The sequence below is a fragment of the Ovis canadensis genome, chromosome 6 (genome assembly GCF_042477335.2).
Source record: "Ovis canadensis isolate MfBH-ARS-UI-01 breed Bighorn chromosome 6, ARS-UI_OviCan_v2, whole genome shotgun sequence".
NCBI lineage: Eukaryota > Metazoa > Chordata > Mammalia > Artiodactyla > Bovidae > Ovis > Ovis canadensis.
This window is the reverse complement of record NC_091250.1, coordinates 107,764,156-107,782,248: the sequence shown is the minus strand read 5'-3', so window position 1 is coordinate 107,782,248 and position 18,093 is coordinate 107,764,156. Positions and strand designations below refer to the sequence as shown.

The window sequence follows — 18,093 nt, the reverse complement described above, 5'->3', positions numbered from 1 at the left end:
AAACATGGCCTTCGATTTAGACAAACCTGGGCTCAAATCCAGCCCTCTCCAACTTAGTAGCTTTGAGACCATGGACAAGTTACTCAAATTCTTCATTTGTAAAATAGAGATAATAGTTATCTACCCCATAGGGTTATTGGGAAGAAAAATTGAAAGAACTATGTAAAATAGCTAAAAATCGAATATTTCAATGAAGGGTAATGACCTTCAACAATACTCAATCAAAATAATGTTATTAGCCTATTACTCCAGCTCTGTGCTCAGCTTTGTAAATGGTACACTACTTTTGATCCAAATGCTATCCAACACCAATCTTTTGTCTTGAAAGAGAGAAAGGGATGGAAGAAGAGATGTCGTCTTTCTTTCTCCCATGACTCAGCGTTGCAACAAAAAGAGAAAATTTCTGGACAAATATAAAGAAAAGAAAGTAGATCTGCCTGGAGCAGACTCTAGGAAAGAGGATTCCCTGGAAATGAGCTTGAAAGATCTGTGGGTTGATGGGAATGTCCTAACATGGGGTTGCAGTGATGGCTGCACAATTCTTTAAATGTGAAATCATTGAATTGTGCACCAAAATGGGTGAATACCTCAAAAATACATGTGTAATGTAAAATGTTGACTATTTCAGCGTTATGAAATAAAGTCTTCATGTTGTAAAAAAAAAAAAAAGAAATGAAACTTTTCTTTCCTACTAACAAGAGAAACAAAGGAAGGGGTTAATAGCCATAGAGACAGCAAACCAAGTCTGTAAAAGTTAAGCAATTGCAGTTTTAACTGTTACTAATCTGTAGAATATGCAACTAGATTTGTCCTTCACAAAGTTAATTCCTTCATCACTTTCTGACTTGATGTGAACTGTATCCTTTATGTAAACTGTATCCTGCATCTGGCATTTTCTCCTCCACACTCTCTTGTAACACTCCCCTGTAGCATTCTTCATTTCAGGAAGAAGGTCACCAGTTGATAACTTTGGAGGAGAACAGACCCAGTTACTGAGCTTCCTGATGCCAGCTGTGGCCCTTTTGAAATTTTTGCAGAAGAAAGAAAAATATAAGACCTTCACTGTTTTCATCCTTATCACCTACCCTGGCTACAAGTCCTGATTCTAAGACCTCTCCCTATTTCCCAGGAAGGAGGGCATGGCTTCTGAGGCACTTGCCTCCCATGTTCCCTCTTTGCTTGGCAAAGAAATAAAGCTACTCTCTTTCCTCCAAAACTCTGTCTCCGTATTTCTTTTTCGTATTGGTGCACAGAGGGCCAGTATTTTGGCAACATCAGGAGTTCATCTGTTAGTTCATAGCCCAGTGCTGTGATGCAATACCCACTCACTGTCTCATCATGAAAGGAGATCTAATGTTTGCACAGGACTAAGAGATATAAAACACAAAGATCCTGCTCCTCCCCCTTCTCAGGCTTCCCTGGTGGCTCACATGGCAAAGAATCTGCCTGCAATGCAGGAGACTCGGGTTCAATCCCTGGGTTAGGAAGATCCCCTGAAGAAGGAATGGGTACCCACTCCAGTATTCTTGCCTGGAGAATTCCATGGACTGAGTCCCTGGGGTCACTCATATCTAAACTATGAGGTGGAATGTATGGGCCGTTCTAGAGTCAAGCCAGAAACACCTGCCTGAAGAAGACAGGATGGGACCAAACACACAGGAGGGAAATCCCTTCTCAGAGCTGGATTCAGCATTATGAGTTCCAGTCCAAGCCTCCTGACCACTTTGTTATTTCTAGAGCACCTGTCACATTGCTGCCTTGGTGCCTTTGCATTCACTGTTCCCTCTCCATAATGCTTTTCCCCAAGATATCCACACAGCTCACTCCTTATCTGTTTCAGGTCATCTTTTCAGTTGTGTCTTCCCTGACCACCCAGTTCAAAAAACTGTAACCCCCATCACAATACTGCTTGTCTTCCTTCCCTGACTCATTTTTCTTAACAGCAGTTATTACCACTTGATATGCTAAATATTTTCTTTGTGCCTGTGCTGGGTCTTTGTTGCTGTGAGTGGGATTTCTCTAGTTGCAGTGAGCAGGGGTTACTCTCTACTAGTGGTATGCAGGCTTCTCATTGCAGTGGCATCTCTCGTTCAGAGCATGGACTCTAGGGCATGCTCAAGCTTCAGTAGTTGAGGTTTGTGGGCTCAGTAATTGCAGCTGTAAAGTGTAGACTCAGTAGTTGTGGAGCATGGGCTTAGTTATCCCACGGTATGTGGGATGCTCCAGGATCAGGGATCAAACCCATGTCCTCTCCGTTAGCAGGTGGATTCTTAACCACTGGACCACCAGGAAAGTCCTAACTATTTTTCTGATTACTTATCTCACCTCTCACCTTCTAAAATGTAAGCATCTGAGACCAGCATCTAAAACAATACTTAGGACACAATCAGTGCTCATTAAACATTTGTTGGATTAAAATTAGGTCTCTTAACTTAGGCATTATTGACATTTTGAGCTGGATAATTCTTTGTTGGGGGGTGGGGGTATTGCAAGAGGTTCAGCAGCATTCCTGGTCTCTACCCACTAGATGTCTGTAGCTCTTTAGTCATTAATTCCTGTCTGACTCTCTGTGACCCCATGGACTGCAGCACACCAGGCTTCCCTGTCCTTCACAGTCTCCCTGAGTTTGCTCAAACTCATGTCCGTTGAGCCAGTGATGCCATCCAATCATTTCATTCTCTATCACTCCTTTCTCCTCTTGCCCTCAATCTTCTGCGGGGAAAAAATTAGAGAAATTAAAGACATAGCAATAGAAACACAGAGAGAAAAGAGAATCAAAACTGAACAGAGCAGCCATAATCTATGAGACAACTTCATGCAACCTAATTTCCATGTGATTGGAGTCCTGGGAGGGGGTTGAAGGAAAAAACATTTGACCATGTAATAGCCAAAATTTCCCCCAAGAGTTGAAAACTATAAACTCACAGATCAAAGAGGCTTCGTAAACCCCAAGCATAAAAAACATGAACTAAATACCATTGTGTATAATAATCATACTACTCAAAATCAGTGACAAAGATAAGAATGACATAAGATTTAAACAACACAACCAAGAAGACAGTGGGGGCATCTTTAAAGTACTGAAAACAAACAAAAAAACTTTTGAATCTAGAATTCTATACCCATAAAAATACCTTTTAAAATGAAGGCAGAATAAGGATAGCTTCAGACCTAGGAAAGCTGGGAGAATTCATTGCCAGCAGATCTGCACTGGCTGAGTGTGACGTGTGTATAAAGTGTTAGTCACTCTGTAGTGTCTGGCTATTTGCGACCCCATGGGCTGCAGCCTGCCAGGCTCCTCTGTCCATGGGATTCTCCAGGCAAGAATATTGGAGTGGGTTGCCATTCCCTTCTCCAGGGGATCTTCCCGAAGCAGGGATTGAACACGGGCCTCCTGCATTGCAGGCAAATTCTTTACAGTCTGAGCCCCAGGGAAACCCAGGTAGAGAGGAGATATCAAAGAAAGACATCAAAGGAAATCCCTTAGGCTGAAGGAAAATGATACCATGTGGAAATCTATTTGAACTTTTGCACAGTGATCCTCCATCTGCCAGTCAAAAGTTCAATTTTGGCAATAACCACCATGCTTTATAAAGCAGCATTTGTGCAATTATTTGTAAGTACACGTACTTGAGCAATTTCATTCAGCCCAGATTCAGAACAAGCAGTGGTTCAGGCCCCATGTGCCTGAACCATGTGCCTGAACCATGTGGATATAATTTGCCTGTCCAGAATCATTTTATACTTTACACTTTAGAAAGATGAATGGAAAATGGAAATTTTAAAGTGCTGATATTAGTGACAGAATGTACAGTTTTCATAAATTTTATGCAACAGGGTCAAGGGTGGAAAACATCATGAGTGTAAAACTAGGTCAGCCGATTATGTTTAAATATAAATGGCAAAGTTATTGTGTCAAAAATATTGGGAAAATAGGAACAAGCCTGGAGTAGGGAATGGCAACCCACTCCAGTATTCTTGCCTGGAGAATTCTGTGGACAGAGGAGCCTGGTGGGCTACAGTCCATGAGGTTCGCAAAGAGTCAGACACAACTGAGCAACTGAACAGCACTTAGTATAAAAGACAGAAGGTAATTATTATCTTCACTTGCAGAGAAACAAACTGTATAACTGCCTCACCCCACAACTCCCACACAGGCACTGGAATCTGTTGTCGGACTGGCACAATTTGACTTGTATATATATAGCCGCACTAACACATTGTATAGAAAGGTTCTTAGGGGTTCATAGTACTTCCTTTTGGAACATAGCCTGTTTTTTCTACTGTTTCCTTGTTCTGTCTTCACAGGAAACTGGTGCTGGAAAACTGAGCGATTTGTTAATTATCAGGCAAGCATGTGGTCAGGAATGATGGTTTGTGGTCAAAAACACCACCATAAAAATTTAAGAATTCTTTGGACAGGAACAGTGTCTCTAGTCATTGACTGCAAACATTTTACTCTTATAATAGTAAACATACATGTATACTGGAATTTCAACATGTAAAATGCGTAAGTTTCAACATATAAAACAAACCGATTGTTTCAACACATAAAACACATAAAAAGAACTAATGAGTCTCTTTCAGCCATCTTGGACCCTGTGAAGGCCTGCTGAGCACGGGACTTCTGAAACGGCAAACATGTCTGGAAGGCTGTGGTCCAAGGCGATTTTTGCTGGCTATAAACGGGGTCTGTGGAACCAAAGGGAACACACTGCTCTCCTGAAAATTGAAGGTGTATATGCTCGAGATGAAACTTAATTCTATTTAGGCAAGAGATGTGCTTTTGTGTACAAAGCAAAGAACAACACAGTAACTCCTGGTGGAAAGCCTAACAAAACCAGAGTAATCTGGGGAAAGATCACTTGAGCTCATGGAAACAGTGGCATGGTTTGTGCCAAATTCCGAAGCAACCTTCCTGCTAAGGCCATTGGACACAGAATTCATGAGATGCTGTATCCTTCGAGAATTTAAACTTCTTGAAAATAAATAAAAGTGTGGATTTGTCCTGTTGTGCTTTTGTTAAAAAAAAAACAACAACAACGAATGACTCTTCAGATGTCACCAAAAATGCTAAATGGCATGCCTTGTTTGTATAACTGACTTCGTTAGATGTAGTAAATGTTCACTCACTTAACACGTTTATTTATTAGATTTTTTAACAAATATTAAACATCAAAGAATTTTTCAAGAATTTTACTAAATAGAGGTCAGTGCCTTCTGAAGTACCCAAATTCAAGAACATTTAACATTTTGATATAATTTAATTTTCTTTGACTCTCAGTCTTCTCCCTTTTTCGCAATTACCTGTGGTTTCCGAAGTCTCTGCTCACAGTCTAGCTTCTGGAACAACTGTGGTTCCTGCAGTTTATTTAGCCCACTCATTTTCTTTAGCTGCAGAGGAACCTGGCTGGGTCTCATTGTGTGGAGCACATTATAGCGTGGTTTGCTCTGATAGTTAATGTCAAACTGTCTCAGGATAAACTCCTCATCAATGTTCAGGCTCCCCTGGAAGAATGCCACAGGGCATGAGTCAAGGACAAATGTCGAAATATTTCTTCTTCTTTCTTTAATCTAAAGGAGGTGTTTGGCCACGACTGGAGAAGAGAGCGGTAGTTTAAAAAAGAGGTGGAAAACGCTTTTGTAGGAGACAAGGATTTGGGGTCTGGAGAGTTTTGTCAGTGTACTGAAACAACTTAGGACCTATAAGAAGCAGGGAGTCCTGAGGGAAATAATGGGGCTGCGGAAAATTCAGTCTGTTTGATCAAAAGCAAACATCTCTTAACACATTATAAGAGTGGCATCTCTAGAGGTATTTTCCAGACACATCTATAAATGTTAGTGTTTGGTCTGCCCACAGCCATTATAAGGTTATAAGGGAAGCTGCCCTGTTTGGGATTCCTACTGAAGCCATGATTTGTGCACAGAACACATCTCCTTCTCCCTCAGCCAAAACTGGGAGGAGCAGAGATGCGCACATTTAGAGCGCCTAATCATCCATAGGGGCTTCCCGGATGGCTGGCTCAGTGGTATAAGGGAAAAAAAACACCCGCCTGCCAATGCAGGACCCACAGGAGATGCGGGTTCAATCCCTGGGTCAGGAAGATCCCCCAAAGGAGGAAATGGCAACTCACTTCAGTATTCTTGCCTGGAAAATCCCATGGACAGAGGAGCCTGGTGGGCTACAGTCCATGGGTTGCAAAGAGTCGGACACAACCGAGCAATCACACAGCACGCAAACATCTGTAGGCTGATCATGGATGTATGATGTGACTAAAAGATAGTTTACATTTGAAGGATAGTAGAATATAGCATCCCAAAATATGCCTCTGGCCCAAGGGTTATTTTGAGCTGCTAATTTTGAGAAATAGCAGACAACACAAGAAACAATCTAGAAACAGAGTAGAAGTCACCCTTTAAGCGAAATTTACATTAATTTAAAAAAAAATCTCTATTTGTGAGCGTGTCTCCATCTCCATTCTAGGAGAAAAAGGAAGACTCTAAATCATATTATCAATGTAGAAGGCACTCATTTAAATCTGCACAACAAATCATAATCCTGTTCTCCTCTTTTTCCTGGTCACCTCCCCAGTTACTGACTCCCCATACTTTTTCCTCTTTTGTCTTTGGCTGAAGATGGTGTTTGAGCCTGAATTCTAGCCCACCTAGGAGAGTTACTCATTTTTCCCTGGGTATCCCCATGTATACATGAGGTATAATTGTTAATAAACTTCTGTTTGTTTTTTAGTTGTTAATCTCTCTTTGGTTATAGAGATACTGGAGAGGACTTAGAAGAGTAAACAGAAAATTATTCTTCCCTCCCCTACAGAGTCAACACAATCCCACTTTGGACTATATAAGTTGGGGAACATAGAGGATGAGGTCATTAGCAACTGAGGCTGATGTTGAAGTGAAACTTACAGACAGGGATCATTAAATAGAGTCAGGGGTATAAACTCAGCTGAAATAATACTGAAACAGAAACAGAGCAAGCAGAACCAATGAGGTAAAAAATAAATAAATAAACAACACGGAAGGAAAGCGTAAACTAGTGCTATGGAGGAAATACCACAGGGTGATGTGATAGGGACCAAAGTAGTGTGACAGATAAAGATGCGACCTTGGTCATAAGGGACTGAAGATGAGGCTGGTCACCAGAGCACCTAAACTATTATCCTAGGGTTCCTTACATTTCCTGCCGAAAGAGGAATAGTCTCCAGCAGTAGAAACGGGAGAAGAGGAAGAGCTGGAAGTCAGGCAATCCCATCCAGCCGGACTGTAGACAAGCAGTGGTAGAGTGGGCATCAGTGGGAAGGGTGCTTTCTTGTCCAGCATCCCTAGTCCAGTCACCCTCTGGGAAGCGTCCCTCCACCACTCTCAGTCAATATGTTGCAGAAGGCTGGACATGCCCATCTTTTGACCTCAAGGTAAAACATGTAACCTGGGACTAGCCAATAATCATATTCCATCTCCTTACTCATAGTGGATAATTCACACGTAGGTGTGACCCAGGTTAGATATAGGTTAGAGTGGTGGGATTTAAGTTTTGAAAATTTAGTGACTACTTTGGCATCTCTTCAGAGAAGGCAATGGCACCCCACTCCAGTACTTTTGCCTGGAAAATCCCATGGATGGAGGAGCCTGGTGGGCTGCAGTCCATGGGGTCGCTAAGAGTCGGACACGACTGAGCGACTTCACTTTCAATTTTCACTTTTCACTTTCCTGCACTGGAGAAGGAAATGGCAACCCACTCCAGTGTTCTTGCCTGGAGGATCCCAGGGACAGGGGAGCCTGGTGGGCTGCCGTCTATGGGGTTGCACAGAGTCAGACATGACTGAAGCGACTTAACAGCAGCAGCAGCAGTTGGCATCTCTTAGGGAAAGACTACAGGAAAGTGTAGTCAGATAGAGGGGAGCAGCCAAGTGATAGGGAGAGTGCCTAAAAACATTTTAACACCCAGATACAGCTGTGCCTGAAGCTCCTAAGACTTCTGGATGATTCCCTTTTCTCCCTTAATCTAGTCTGAATTATACCATTTGCCAAAGAATTAGTCCTAAGCAATACATTGACTAAAACTGACTAACACACTCAAAAAATGAGGGTGGGGGACAGAAAATTCTAGAAGGTCTTAAATCCAGGAAACAGCATCAGGAATCTAGACATCTGAGAGGACTCAAGGACAGGAATAGGTACTAAGGAGGGCAAGAAAAGAATTTGATAACTGAGTCAAAAGTCTCTTCATGTCAAATACTTTTTGTAATGACTGTAGTCAAACATAGCTTCCAAAGTACTTAAATATAACCAAGAAAGATTTATATGATCTGAAGAGAAACCCGAGTATGCTGGAAAAGATTGAAGGCAGGAGGAGAAGGGGATGACAGAGGATGAGATGGTTGGATGGCATCATCAACTCAATAGACATGAGTTTGAGCAAGCTCCAGGAGATGGTGAAGAACAGGGAAGCCTGGCACACTGCAGTCCATGTGGTCACAAAGAGTAGGTCACGGCTAAGCAACTGAACAACAACAACATAACCAAGAGAAATGAGTTGAAGAAGGAGTGAAGGATACAAACCTCCAGTTATATGATGAATAAGTTCTGGCGAATCTGATGTAAAGCATAATGACTATAGTTAACAATACTGGATTACATACTTGAATGTAACTATGTACATTCTTATAGTCACAGTGTTAGTTGCTTGGTCCTGTCCGACTCTTTGCCACCCCATGGACTGTAGCCTGCCAGTCTCCTCGTCCATGGGATTTTCCAGGCAAGAATACTGGAGTGGGTTGCCATTCCCTTCTCCAGAGGATCTTCCTGACCCAGAGATAGATCCCAGGTCTCCAACATTGCAGGGAGACTCTTTACCCTCTGAGCCACCCAGGAAGCTCCAAATTTCATTATGATGAGTAAATAAACCTAAAGTGTTGCTCAGTTGTGTCCAACTCCCTGGGACCCATTGACGGTAACCTTTGTCCATAGACCTCTCCAGGCAAGAATATTGGAGTGGGTAGCCAGCCATTCCCTTCTCCAGGGAATCTTCCCGACCCAGGGTTCGAAAATGGGTCTCCAGCATTGCACTATATGCATGTATGAAATCATCACACTGTATACCTTAAACTTATACAATGTTATATGTCAATTATATCTCAATAAAGTTGAGGAAAAACAAAGAGCCACTTTAAATAATACATGAAACAACAGCAATATGACATATAAACATTTATGCATTGGCTGCAAGCTTGCAAACTTACCAGAAATTTCACCTACAAGAAACATTTTTATTTCACATGGTGGGAGAGTCAAAAGATGCCTTTATGACTTTGTCTATTTGACTTAGAGTTATCCAAATGCTGAGCAACTAACACTTTTTTTTTTTTTTAACGAAAGCAACTTTGAGCTCAAATTGTAAAAAGTAAGTTGTAAGTATTACTAGTAACTTACAAAGGCAGTAGCCCAGTTGCAGAAGTCGCTAACTGCTTGGCGAACATTTTTGTGAAGAAGCAGGCCATCCTTTTGGAGCAAACCTGTTTCACTTGGCTTCCTTTTCTCATAAAGCCATTGGCATGGATGTGACACAGGGGTCTTCTTGGGACTAAAGATAATGAAATCATCAAAGAATTATAATATAAGATGCCATGAATCCAAGTGGATTTCAAATAGTATCTTGGGGAGGAATTCATAATTGCATGTATTTTTAACACTCTTGCAAGCTCATATAAATTATGTGTTAATATTTTCAAAGATCATATTCTCATTATCAATATCATAAAGACAAGTATACCATGTTATTTAGAACAATTAAAGTTGATATAGAATTTTATCATTGCAAGTTAATTTTTTCAAAAATTATGAGTACCATTTATTAAGACCTGTGTCAGGTAAAAACACAAATTATAGTGACTGGAATCTTCCAAAGTCTTAGACAATCTTGACAAGCAGGAGACATCCTGGCTTCTCTCTCCTTCAGCCTTAAAATTCAGCCTATTAGTAAATCTGGTAGATTTTAATTCTGTTCCCTTCTCTGGCCTGTCACAAAATGTATCTCTGCATCTTTCTTAAGGCCCAACTGCCAATTCCTAATCCATTCTCTACACTGTAGCCAAAACTGTCATTTCAATATATAAATTCAGTCTCATCAAATGCAGCTACATTTCATCCTGGATTAAGCCTATTCAGTAGCTTCTTTTTAAAAACAGATATAATTCATACATCATAATATTTACCATTTCAAAGTATACAATTCAGTTGCTTTCATATATTTACAAAGTTGTATAACCATCACCATTAATTTTGGAACATCTTCATCACCCCAAAAGAAGAAGCCTCATAGCCATTAACAGTCACTATTTGTCTTCCCTTCCCTACCATTATCCTTGCTCTTAAACCACTAATTTACTCTCTGTCTCTGTGGATTTGCCTGCTCTGCATATTTCATCTGAATGGAACCGTATATAACATTTTTTGTCTGGCTTCTTTCACTTAGCATAATGTTTTCGTTTCATAGATCCTGTAGCATGTATCAGCAGTTTATTCCTTTCTACGCTTGAATAATATTCCACTGTATAGATAGACCACATTTGTTTATCCATCAGCAGTTGGTTGATGGATATTTGACTTGTTACCACTTTTTGGCTATAATGAATAATGCTGCTATGGATATTCAGGCACAAGATTTTGTGTTCACTACCTTCTTTCACTTCTCCAATAAAGATCTAAGTCTTAACGCAGTTTTCAAGACTCTTCATGGCCTGCTCCTTGCCCATCTCTCCAGATTCTTCCGGAATTACCACCCTTCCACACTCTCTGAGTTCCAGCCACTGTGGCCTCTCCTCAGTTCCATGAATTCATCATGCTTCCAGCCAGCCACAGGGCCTTTGTACATGTTATTCTATCTGACTGCAATGCTATCTCCAACCCCTTACCTCCCTTATGTCTCAACATATTTTCCCTTTCTCAGGGAGGCATTCGCACAGTCTGTCCCCAGAACCCACAGTTTATTCAAAGCAACCTGTACCTTTCATTCATAGCACTTATATATTAATTCATCCACTCAACAAATATTTATTAGGCAACAACTATGACTTCCTTGCTGGCTCAGATAGTAAAGAATCTGCCTGCAATGCAGGAGACTGGGTTTGATACCAGGGTTGGGAAGATCCCTTGGAGAAGGAAATGGCAAGACACCCCAGTATTCTTGACTGGAGAATTCCATGGACAGAGGAACCTGGCAGGCTACAGCCCATGGGGTCAAAAAGAGTCAGGCTGAGTGACTAATGCTTTCACTTTCATGTACCAGGTACTATTCTAGGCATTAGGATTCAGCTGTAAATAAAGTTAAGAACCAGGACTTCCCTGGTGGTCTAGTGGTTAAGAATCTGCCTGCCAGTGCAGGGAACACGAGTTCGATCCCTAATCCATACAGATCCCACATGCCGGGAAAGAACTAAGTCCATGTGCCATAACTATTGAGCTTGTGCTCGAGAGCCCAGGGGCCACAACTACTGAGACCTGAGCACCCAGAGACTATGTTCTGCAGCAAGAGAAGCCACTGGAGTGAGAAGCCAAAGCTCTGCACAAACAGTAGCCCTTACTTGCTGCAACTAAGAAAGTCTGTGCAAAGCAATGAAGACCCAGCGCAGCCATAAGTAAAATTAAATATTAAAAAACATTTTCAAAAATAAATAAAGTTAAGACCCTGTCCTCAGTCATGTCCAACTCTTTGCGACCCCATGGACTATATAGTCCATGGAATTCTCCAGGCCAGAATACTGGAGCGGGTACCCTTTCCCTTCTCCAGGGGATCTTCCCCACCCAGGGATCAAACCCAGGTCTCCTGCATTGCAGGAGGATTCTTCACCAGCTGAGCCACCAGGGAAGCCCTTACAATTGATAGGGAGACACAGCAAAGAGGTAAAAAAATATGTGTGCGTGGTATGCACTGCATTGCTTCACTCAGGTCTCTTTGCAATACTATGGACTGGAGCCCGCCAGGCTCCTCTGTCCATGGGATTCTCCAGGCAAGAATACTGGAGTGGGTGGCCACACCCTTCTCCAGGGGATCTTCCTGACCCAGGGACTGATCCCTTGTCTCTTAAGTCTCCTGCATTGACAAGTGGGTTCTTTACCACTGGCGCCACCTGGGAAGCCCCAAACAAATATGTACCAGGTAACTGTAAGTGATTTAAAGAAAAATAAACCAGGGCAGGAAGGATGGAGAGTGACGACAGGGGGCTGTTTATACAGAAAAGGCCTCTCTACTAAAGTAATATTTGAGCAGACCCAGAAGAAGAAAGGGACCAACCCATGTAGAAATCGAACATTCAGCTACTAGGCTGATAAGCACAGCACTGCAAAGGCCCCAAGGTCAGAGCTGAGAATATATGAGAAATACAAAAAGGCCACTGTGACTGGAGAGGCGTGATTAAAGGATACAATAGTAGAGGATGAGGGCTAAGAGATAACCAGAACCTGATCATAAGGGACGTGAGAGGCAAGGATAAGGACTTTGGATTTTACTCTGAATAAGTAAGCGATTAGAAAATTTTGAGCACAGGACTGATATTGTGCGACTTAAGTTTTTTGGTTTTTGTTTTACAGAATCAGTTTAGCTACTGTGCAACAAATAAAACGGCACAGGTTGGGGGCAGGGTGGAGGCCAGGAGATTAGTTAGTAAGCCATTCCAATAATCCAGGCAAGAGATGATGGCACCTCAGAACAGACTGACCGTAGTAAAACAGACAAGATTCCAGATATATTTCAAAGGTACAGGCATTAGGATTTGTTTTTTGGCAGATTGCAACCCCTGTTTAAAAAGTCACTGAAAGAGTGGGGTTACTACTTACTGATCTGGAGGAAACAGAAGGGGGAGTAGGTTTGGGGAAGAAATTAAGATTTCAGCTTGGATTTATCAAGTCTCAAATGCCAGTTATATGTTCAAAGGAAAATGTTAAACAGTTTCTTGTATTAACATTTTTTTGTTTGCTTGGTTGGTTATTCACCAAACTACTGGTCTCAATCATGATGAATAAAAGGGCTTCTACCATAAATAATTTAAAAAGCCATTCTGGGCTAATCAAAACCATTCAGATTTTCAGCAGTTTTCTTCTCCCACAGCTCTCCAAGAGTAGTGTAGACACAACTGAATTCCCTCTATTGCTGATAATTTGCATCCATTTAACAAAATAAGGGGCTTCCGTGGTGGTTCAGATGGTAAAGAATCTTCCTGCAACGCAGAAGATCCAGGTTCGACCCCCAGGTTGGGAAGATCCCCTGAATAAGGGAATGGCTACCCACTCCAGTATTCTTGTCTATAGAATTTCATGGACAGAAGAACCTGTCAGGCTACAGTCCATGAGGTGGCAGAGAGTCAGACATGACTAAGCAAACAACACTTTCACTTTCAATGAAATAAAGCCTTCCCTGGTGGCTCAGTACCAAGGAATCTGCCTGTCAATGCAGGAGAAGGGGTTCAATCCCTGGATCAGGAAGATCCCCTGGAGAAAGAAGTGGAAACCCACTCCAGTATTCTTGCCCAGGGAAATTGCATGGACAGAGGAGCCTGGTGAGCTACAGTCCATGGGGTCGCAAAGAGTCGGACACAACTAAGCAACTAAACAACAACAGACTAAACACTACTCAGAGCAGAACCCAAGGATCCTTTCCCTCCTTGTCAGGAACTTAATTACTTTTACTTCTCTTAATTATTGTAAAGATTCTTAACTAGTCCTAAAGTAAAGTGAAGAAGAACTAAAGAGCGTCTTGATGAAAGTGAAAGAGGAGAGTGAAAAAGTTGGCTTAAAGCTCAACATTCAGAAAACGAAGATCATGGCATCTGGTCCCATCACTTCATGGCAAATAGATGGGGAAACAGTGGCTGACTTTATTTTGGGGGGGCTCCAAAATCACTGCAGATGGTGATTGCAGCCATGAAATTAAAAGACACTTGCTCCTTGGAAGGAAAGTTATGACCAATCTAGATAGTATATTGAAAAGCAGAGACATTACTTTGCCAACAAAGGTCCGTCTAGTCAAAGCTATGGTTTTTCCAGTGGTCATGTATGGATGTGAGAGTTGGACTGTGAAGAAAGCTGAGCACCAAAGAATTGATGCTTTTGAACTGTGTTGTTGGAGAAGATTCTTTCAAGTCCCTTGGACTGCAAGGAGATCCAACCAGTCCATCCTAAAGGAGATCAGTCCTGGGTCTTCATTGGAAGGACTGATGTTGAAGCTGAAACTCCAATACTTTGGCCACCTGATGCGGAGGGCTGACTCATTTGAAAAGCCCCTGATGCTGGGAAAGATTGAGGGCAGGAGGAGAAGGGTATGACAGAGGATGAGATGGCTGGATGGCATCACCAACACAATGGACATGGGTTTAGGTAGACTCCGGGAGTTGGTGATGGACAGGGAGGCCTGGTGTGGTGCGGTTCATGGGGTCGCAAAGAGTCAGACACAACTGAGCAACTGAACTTTAACTGACAGTATTCTAAAGATGAGAAGCTTTGAGAAGGTAACTACAGAGAGTCACTGACTTAATGACAATTCGTCTTAGAATTTTTCCACTTCATGAGAGTGCAAAGTAATAGTTGTTCAGAAGAAAATGTACTTTGAATTTGGATTTTTTTTCCTGGGCTGGTGATATGCTGTGATGACCCTGTCTGGTGATGCTGGGCAGCAGCAGTGACCCATAGTTCTCCACCAGCCATGTGATCACGAGGGACAACAGCCGATACACTTACGACCACCCTGTACCCACACAACCAACATTTTCTTCACCTTCAGTACTGTAATCTGTCTATAAATTTTGTGAGATGGTCAATACTTTATTATACAATAGGCTTTGTGTTAGATGATTTTGCCAATTGTAGGCTAATATAAGTGTTCTGAGCATAGTTAAGGTGTGCCAGGTTAAACTATGGTTTTCGGTAGGTTAAATGTATTGCATGCATTTTTGACTGATGGTATTTTTCATTTATTATGGGCTTATCAAGACAATCCCACTGTTAAGTCGAGGAAGATTTGTACTAGAACGTTTCATCAGGGGACAGGAATGAGCAAGAGGTAAAGAACCATACTTACAGTCCCAAATAGACTTGGGTTGAACGTTTTTTTAAAAGTTTTGTGGGTTTTTTCATTCTTTTCCTGATGCCCTGACAATAAGCCCATGTGTCTTCCAGCTTCTTGTCAGGATCCAGAACTTCCAGCACCTTTAATAAGAGCTACAAACAGAAAACAACTTAGGAGAAAAGAAAGATGTACTGAAAAGGGGGCTCTCTGATTCTCAAACACAACAGACCAACACATCCCTTCGCTTTGCCTTTCTAGTTGGTCAATACCATTCATCAGCTCCAGTGCAAATACGGTCCTGGGTGATGCTGGTTAATGTCCTTCAGCTGGACATTAGCTGTGTAGCCTTTTTATTTAAGTTTCCATCTCCTCTAGATAGAACAGTGACTCTGGGCCAACTTGGACCCCAGTACCTCACTGAGAAAAGTACCTCTAGAGGGTGTCTGTGGTTTTTGACTGCCTACCATCCATTCAGGGCTTCCCTGGTGGCTCAAAGAGTAAAGAATCTGCCTGCAATGCGGGAGACCCAGGTTTGATCCCTGGGTCAGGAATATCCCCTGGAGAAGGAAATGCAATCCACTCCAGTATTCTTGCCTAGGAAATCCCATGGACAGAGGAGCCTGATGGGCTATAGACTGTGGGGTCTCAAAGAGTTGGACATGACTGAGTAACTAACACTTTCACTTTCACCATCCATTCATCCTCCTATGAGTAACAGTATCTAGACTTTTCTTTGGAAAATCACCTCTCCCTCCAGTCTCAGTCCTTGTGGTCTGAACTGGCCTGACAGCTCTTCACACTACAGCCTGGCCTGGCCAATCAGGCCTACAGTGACTGGCTAACCCAATGAGACCCAGGGGAATTAGGTCATGAAATTTTCCTGGAACCATGCAAAGATGTATTGTTTTCCAAAGTAAAACTGACATCTAGAGTTGCTGGTGGCAATCACAGCACCACAAGAAGAGATCCTGCTTCAGAAGGAAGACAACACATCTATTTGAGGAGGTCAGATATGAGAATAAAAACCACAGTTCCATGTGCGTGCAGAGGATCTCTTTGCCACAGACTCAGAAGCTCTGATCCATGGGAGGGTAGTGAAGGAAAGACCAGGGGGCAAACCATTGATTACAAACTCCAGTTGTAATGAGAACCTACTGTAGCACACAGGGAACTCTACTCAGTGCCCTGTGGTGACCTATATGGGAAGGAAGTCCAAAAGAGAGGGGATATATGCAGGCATATAGCTGATTCACTTTGCTGTATAGCAGAAACTAACACAACATTGTAAAGCAACTATGCATGTGTGCATGCTCAGTCACTAGGTCATATCCGACTCTTCGCGACCCTACGGACCATAGCCCACCAGGCTCCTCTGGCCATGGGATTCTCCAGGCAAGAATACTGGGGCGGGTTGCCACTTCCTTCTCCAGGGAATCTTCCTGACCCAGGGATTGAACCCCTGTCTCCTGCCTCTCCTGCATTGCAGGTGGATTCTTTACCACTGAGCCACCAGGGAAGCCCATGCTAAGTATATAGGAGCTGACTGGAGCTGAAAGTCAAAGAATCCTGGGATATTGATGACACATTGCAGCTGCTGCCCAGCTCTGGTCCTGGCAATCTGGTGAATTTCCCTGTGACTTTTCAGGTGCCCATCCATTAATAACATTTTATGGACACCTCCCAAGACCAGGCTAAAATGACAGAAGCAAGACTGAACAATTCCTCCACTGTTCTCTCCCCTCAAAAGAGTCACAAGCAAAATTGACGGGTAGAGCTTCAGAGGTAAACAAGTCAAACATTTCTGGGTTGCTGAGCCTTTATAAGTTGGCTGGCCTCTTGGCGGTATGGTGCTGTCATAGGCATTTCCTGAAAGGCTGCTCCACACCCCAGGAGAACTCTCCCCAGGGAGACAGTCATCGTCCTCACTCCTGGAGGGAACTCCCCAGGCATCTAAGGAACAACATTCTCCAGGCCCCACCGAAGGCCCACCCACAACCCTGGGACAGGAGGTCACCTCAGCGGGCGTGTCTTCTTCCAGGTCCGGATAAAGAGCCAAGGGGTGCAGGGTCAGCTGGGCCTCAATGTCTGTCAGGAATGCCTTCCGTGCCTGCTGGGCCGGCGAGAGCTTGGAACACAGGGCTGCGTGCCTGGGCAGCCTCTTCTTAGGAGAAGGTTGGGGAGCTCTGTGATAAATTTGGGGGAGAAAGCCCTCCCTGGGGCCCAGCGCGGTCAGAGCTTCACAAGGCGGGCAGCCTCTCCTGAAGTCATCCTGTCCTGTTCTCACGAATCTCCACCGCCGGCTGTCCAGGGAGGTGGGACACGGCAGCCTGCCCTTGTGCTCCATGAAGCACTTGGAGGGCAGATTCTCTCTGTACCTGCAAGACATCATGGCAGCAGTCTGACCACAAGGGTGAGTGTGGGAGAAGGAGTTTTCCAGGAGGCTGGCCTCTACCTGTGTTAGGCAAGAGTTGGAGGAAGGGAGGGTCATGTGAGAAGGCAGAGTTCCCATACTCCTGGTTCAGGGCACATCATCACTGGTCCGTATGACCCTCTCTCCTGTTTCTTTATTCGACGTTATTCCCATATTCCATCCTCACTGCCCCCTCTCCACAGGCACGACCACTCTAACAGATTTGGAATGTATCCTGTTTGCAGGGCTTTCCTGGTAGCTCAGACAGTAAATACTCTGCCTGTAACGCAAGAGACCTGAGCTCGATCCCTGGGTGGGGAAGATCCCCTGGAGAAGGGAATGGCTACCCATGCCAGTATTCTTGCCTGGAGAATTCCATGGAGGAGCCAGGTGGATTATAGTCCGTGGGGTCACAAAGAATCAGACACGGCCGAGTGACTAACACTTTCACTTTTCACTTCTGTTTGAAGGCATCCTTATAAGATCTGTATTGTTCTTTTGTGTCCATGTATCCTTACTGTACATAAATCAGAAATGGTCTTATTCTGTCACTTGTTTACAAAGCATGATACCATGAAGGCCTATCCATGTCACTCTGTGTAAATGTAATTCA

General features: G+C 43.1%; 1 protein-coding gene and 1 pseudogene across 4 annotated transcripts in view; one reads left to right on the top strand and one right to left on the bottom strand.

Annotated features, from left to right (window-relative positions):
• FAM47E (family with sequence similarity 47 member E) overlaps positions 1-18,093 on the bottom strand; it is a 30,952-nt gene that overhangs the window by 8,349 nt on the left and 4,510 nt on the right. For all 4 annotated transcript variants that reach the window (XM_069593146.1, XM_069593145.1, XM_069593143.1 and 1 more), the window contains exons 2-5: positions 17,085-17,445; positions 15,083-15,222; positions 9,445-9,595; positions 5,308-5,508 (exon numbers count right to left, since the gene is read on the bottom strand). In XM_069593146.1, coding sequence (XP_069449247.1) covers positions 5,308-5,508; positions 9,445-9,595; positions 15,083-15,222; positions 17,085-17,445 — 853 coding nt within the window. The remainder of the gene's footprint in view (positions 1-5,307; positions 5,509-9,444; positions 9,596-15,082; positions 15,223-17,084; positions 17,446-18,093) is intronic.
• On the top strand, positions 4,642-5,031 carry LOC138442170 (large ribosomal subunit protein eL33 pseudogene; annotated as a pseudogene).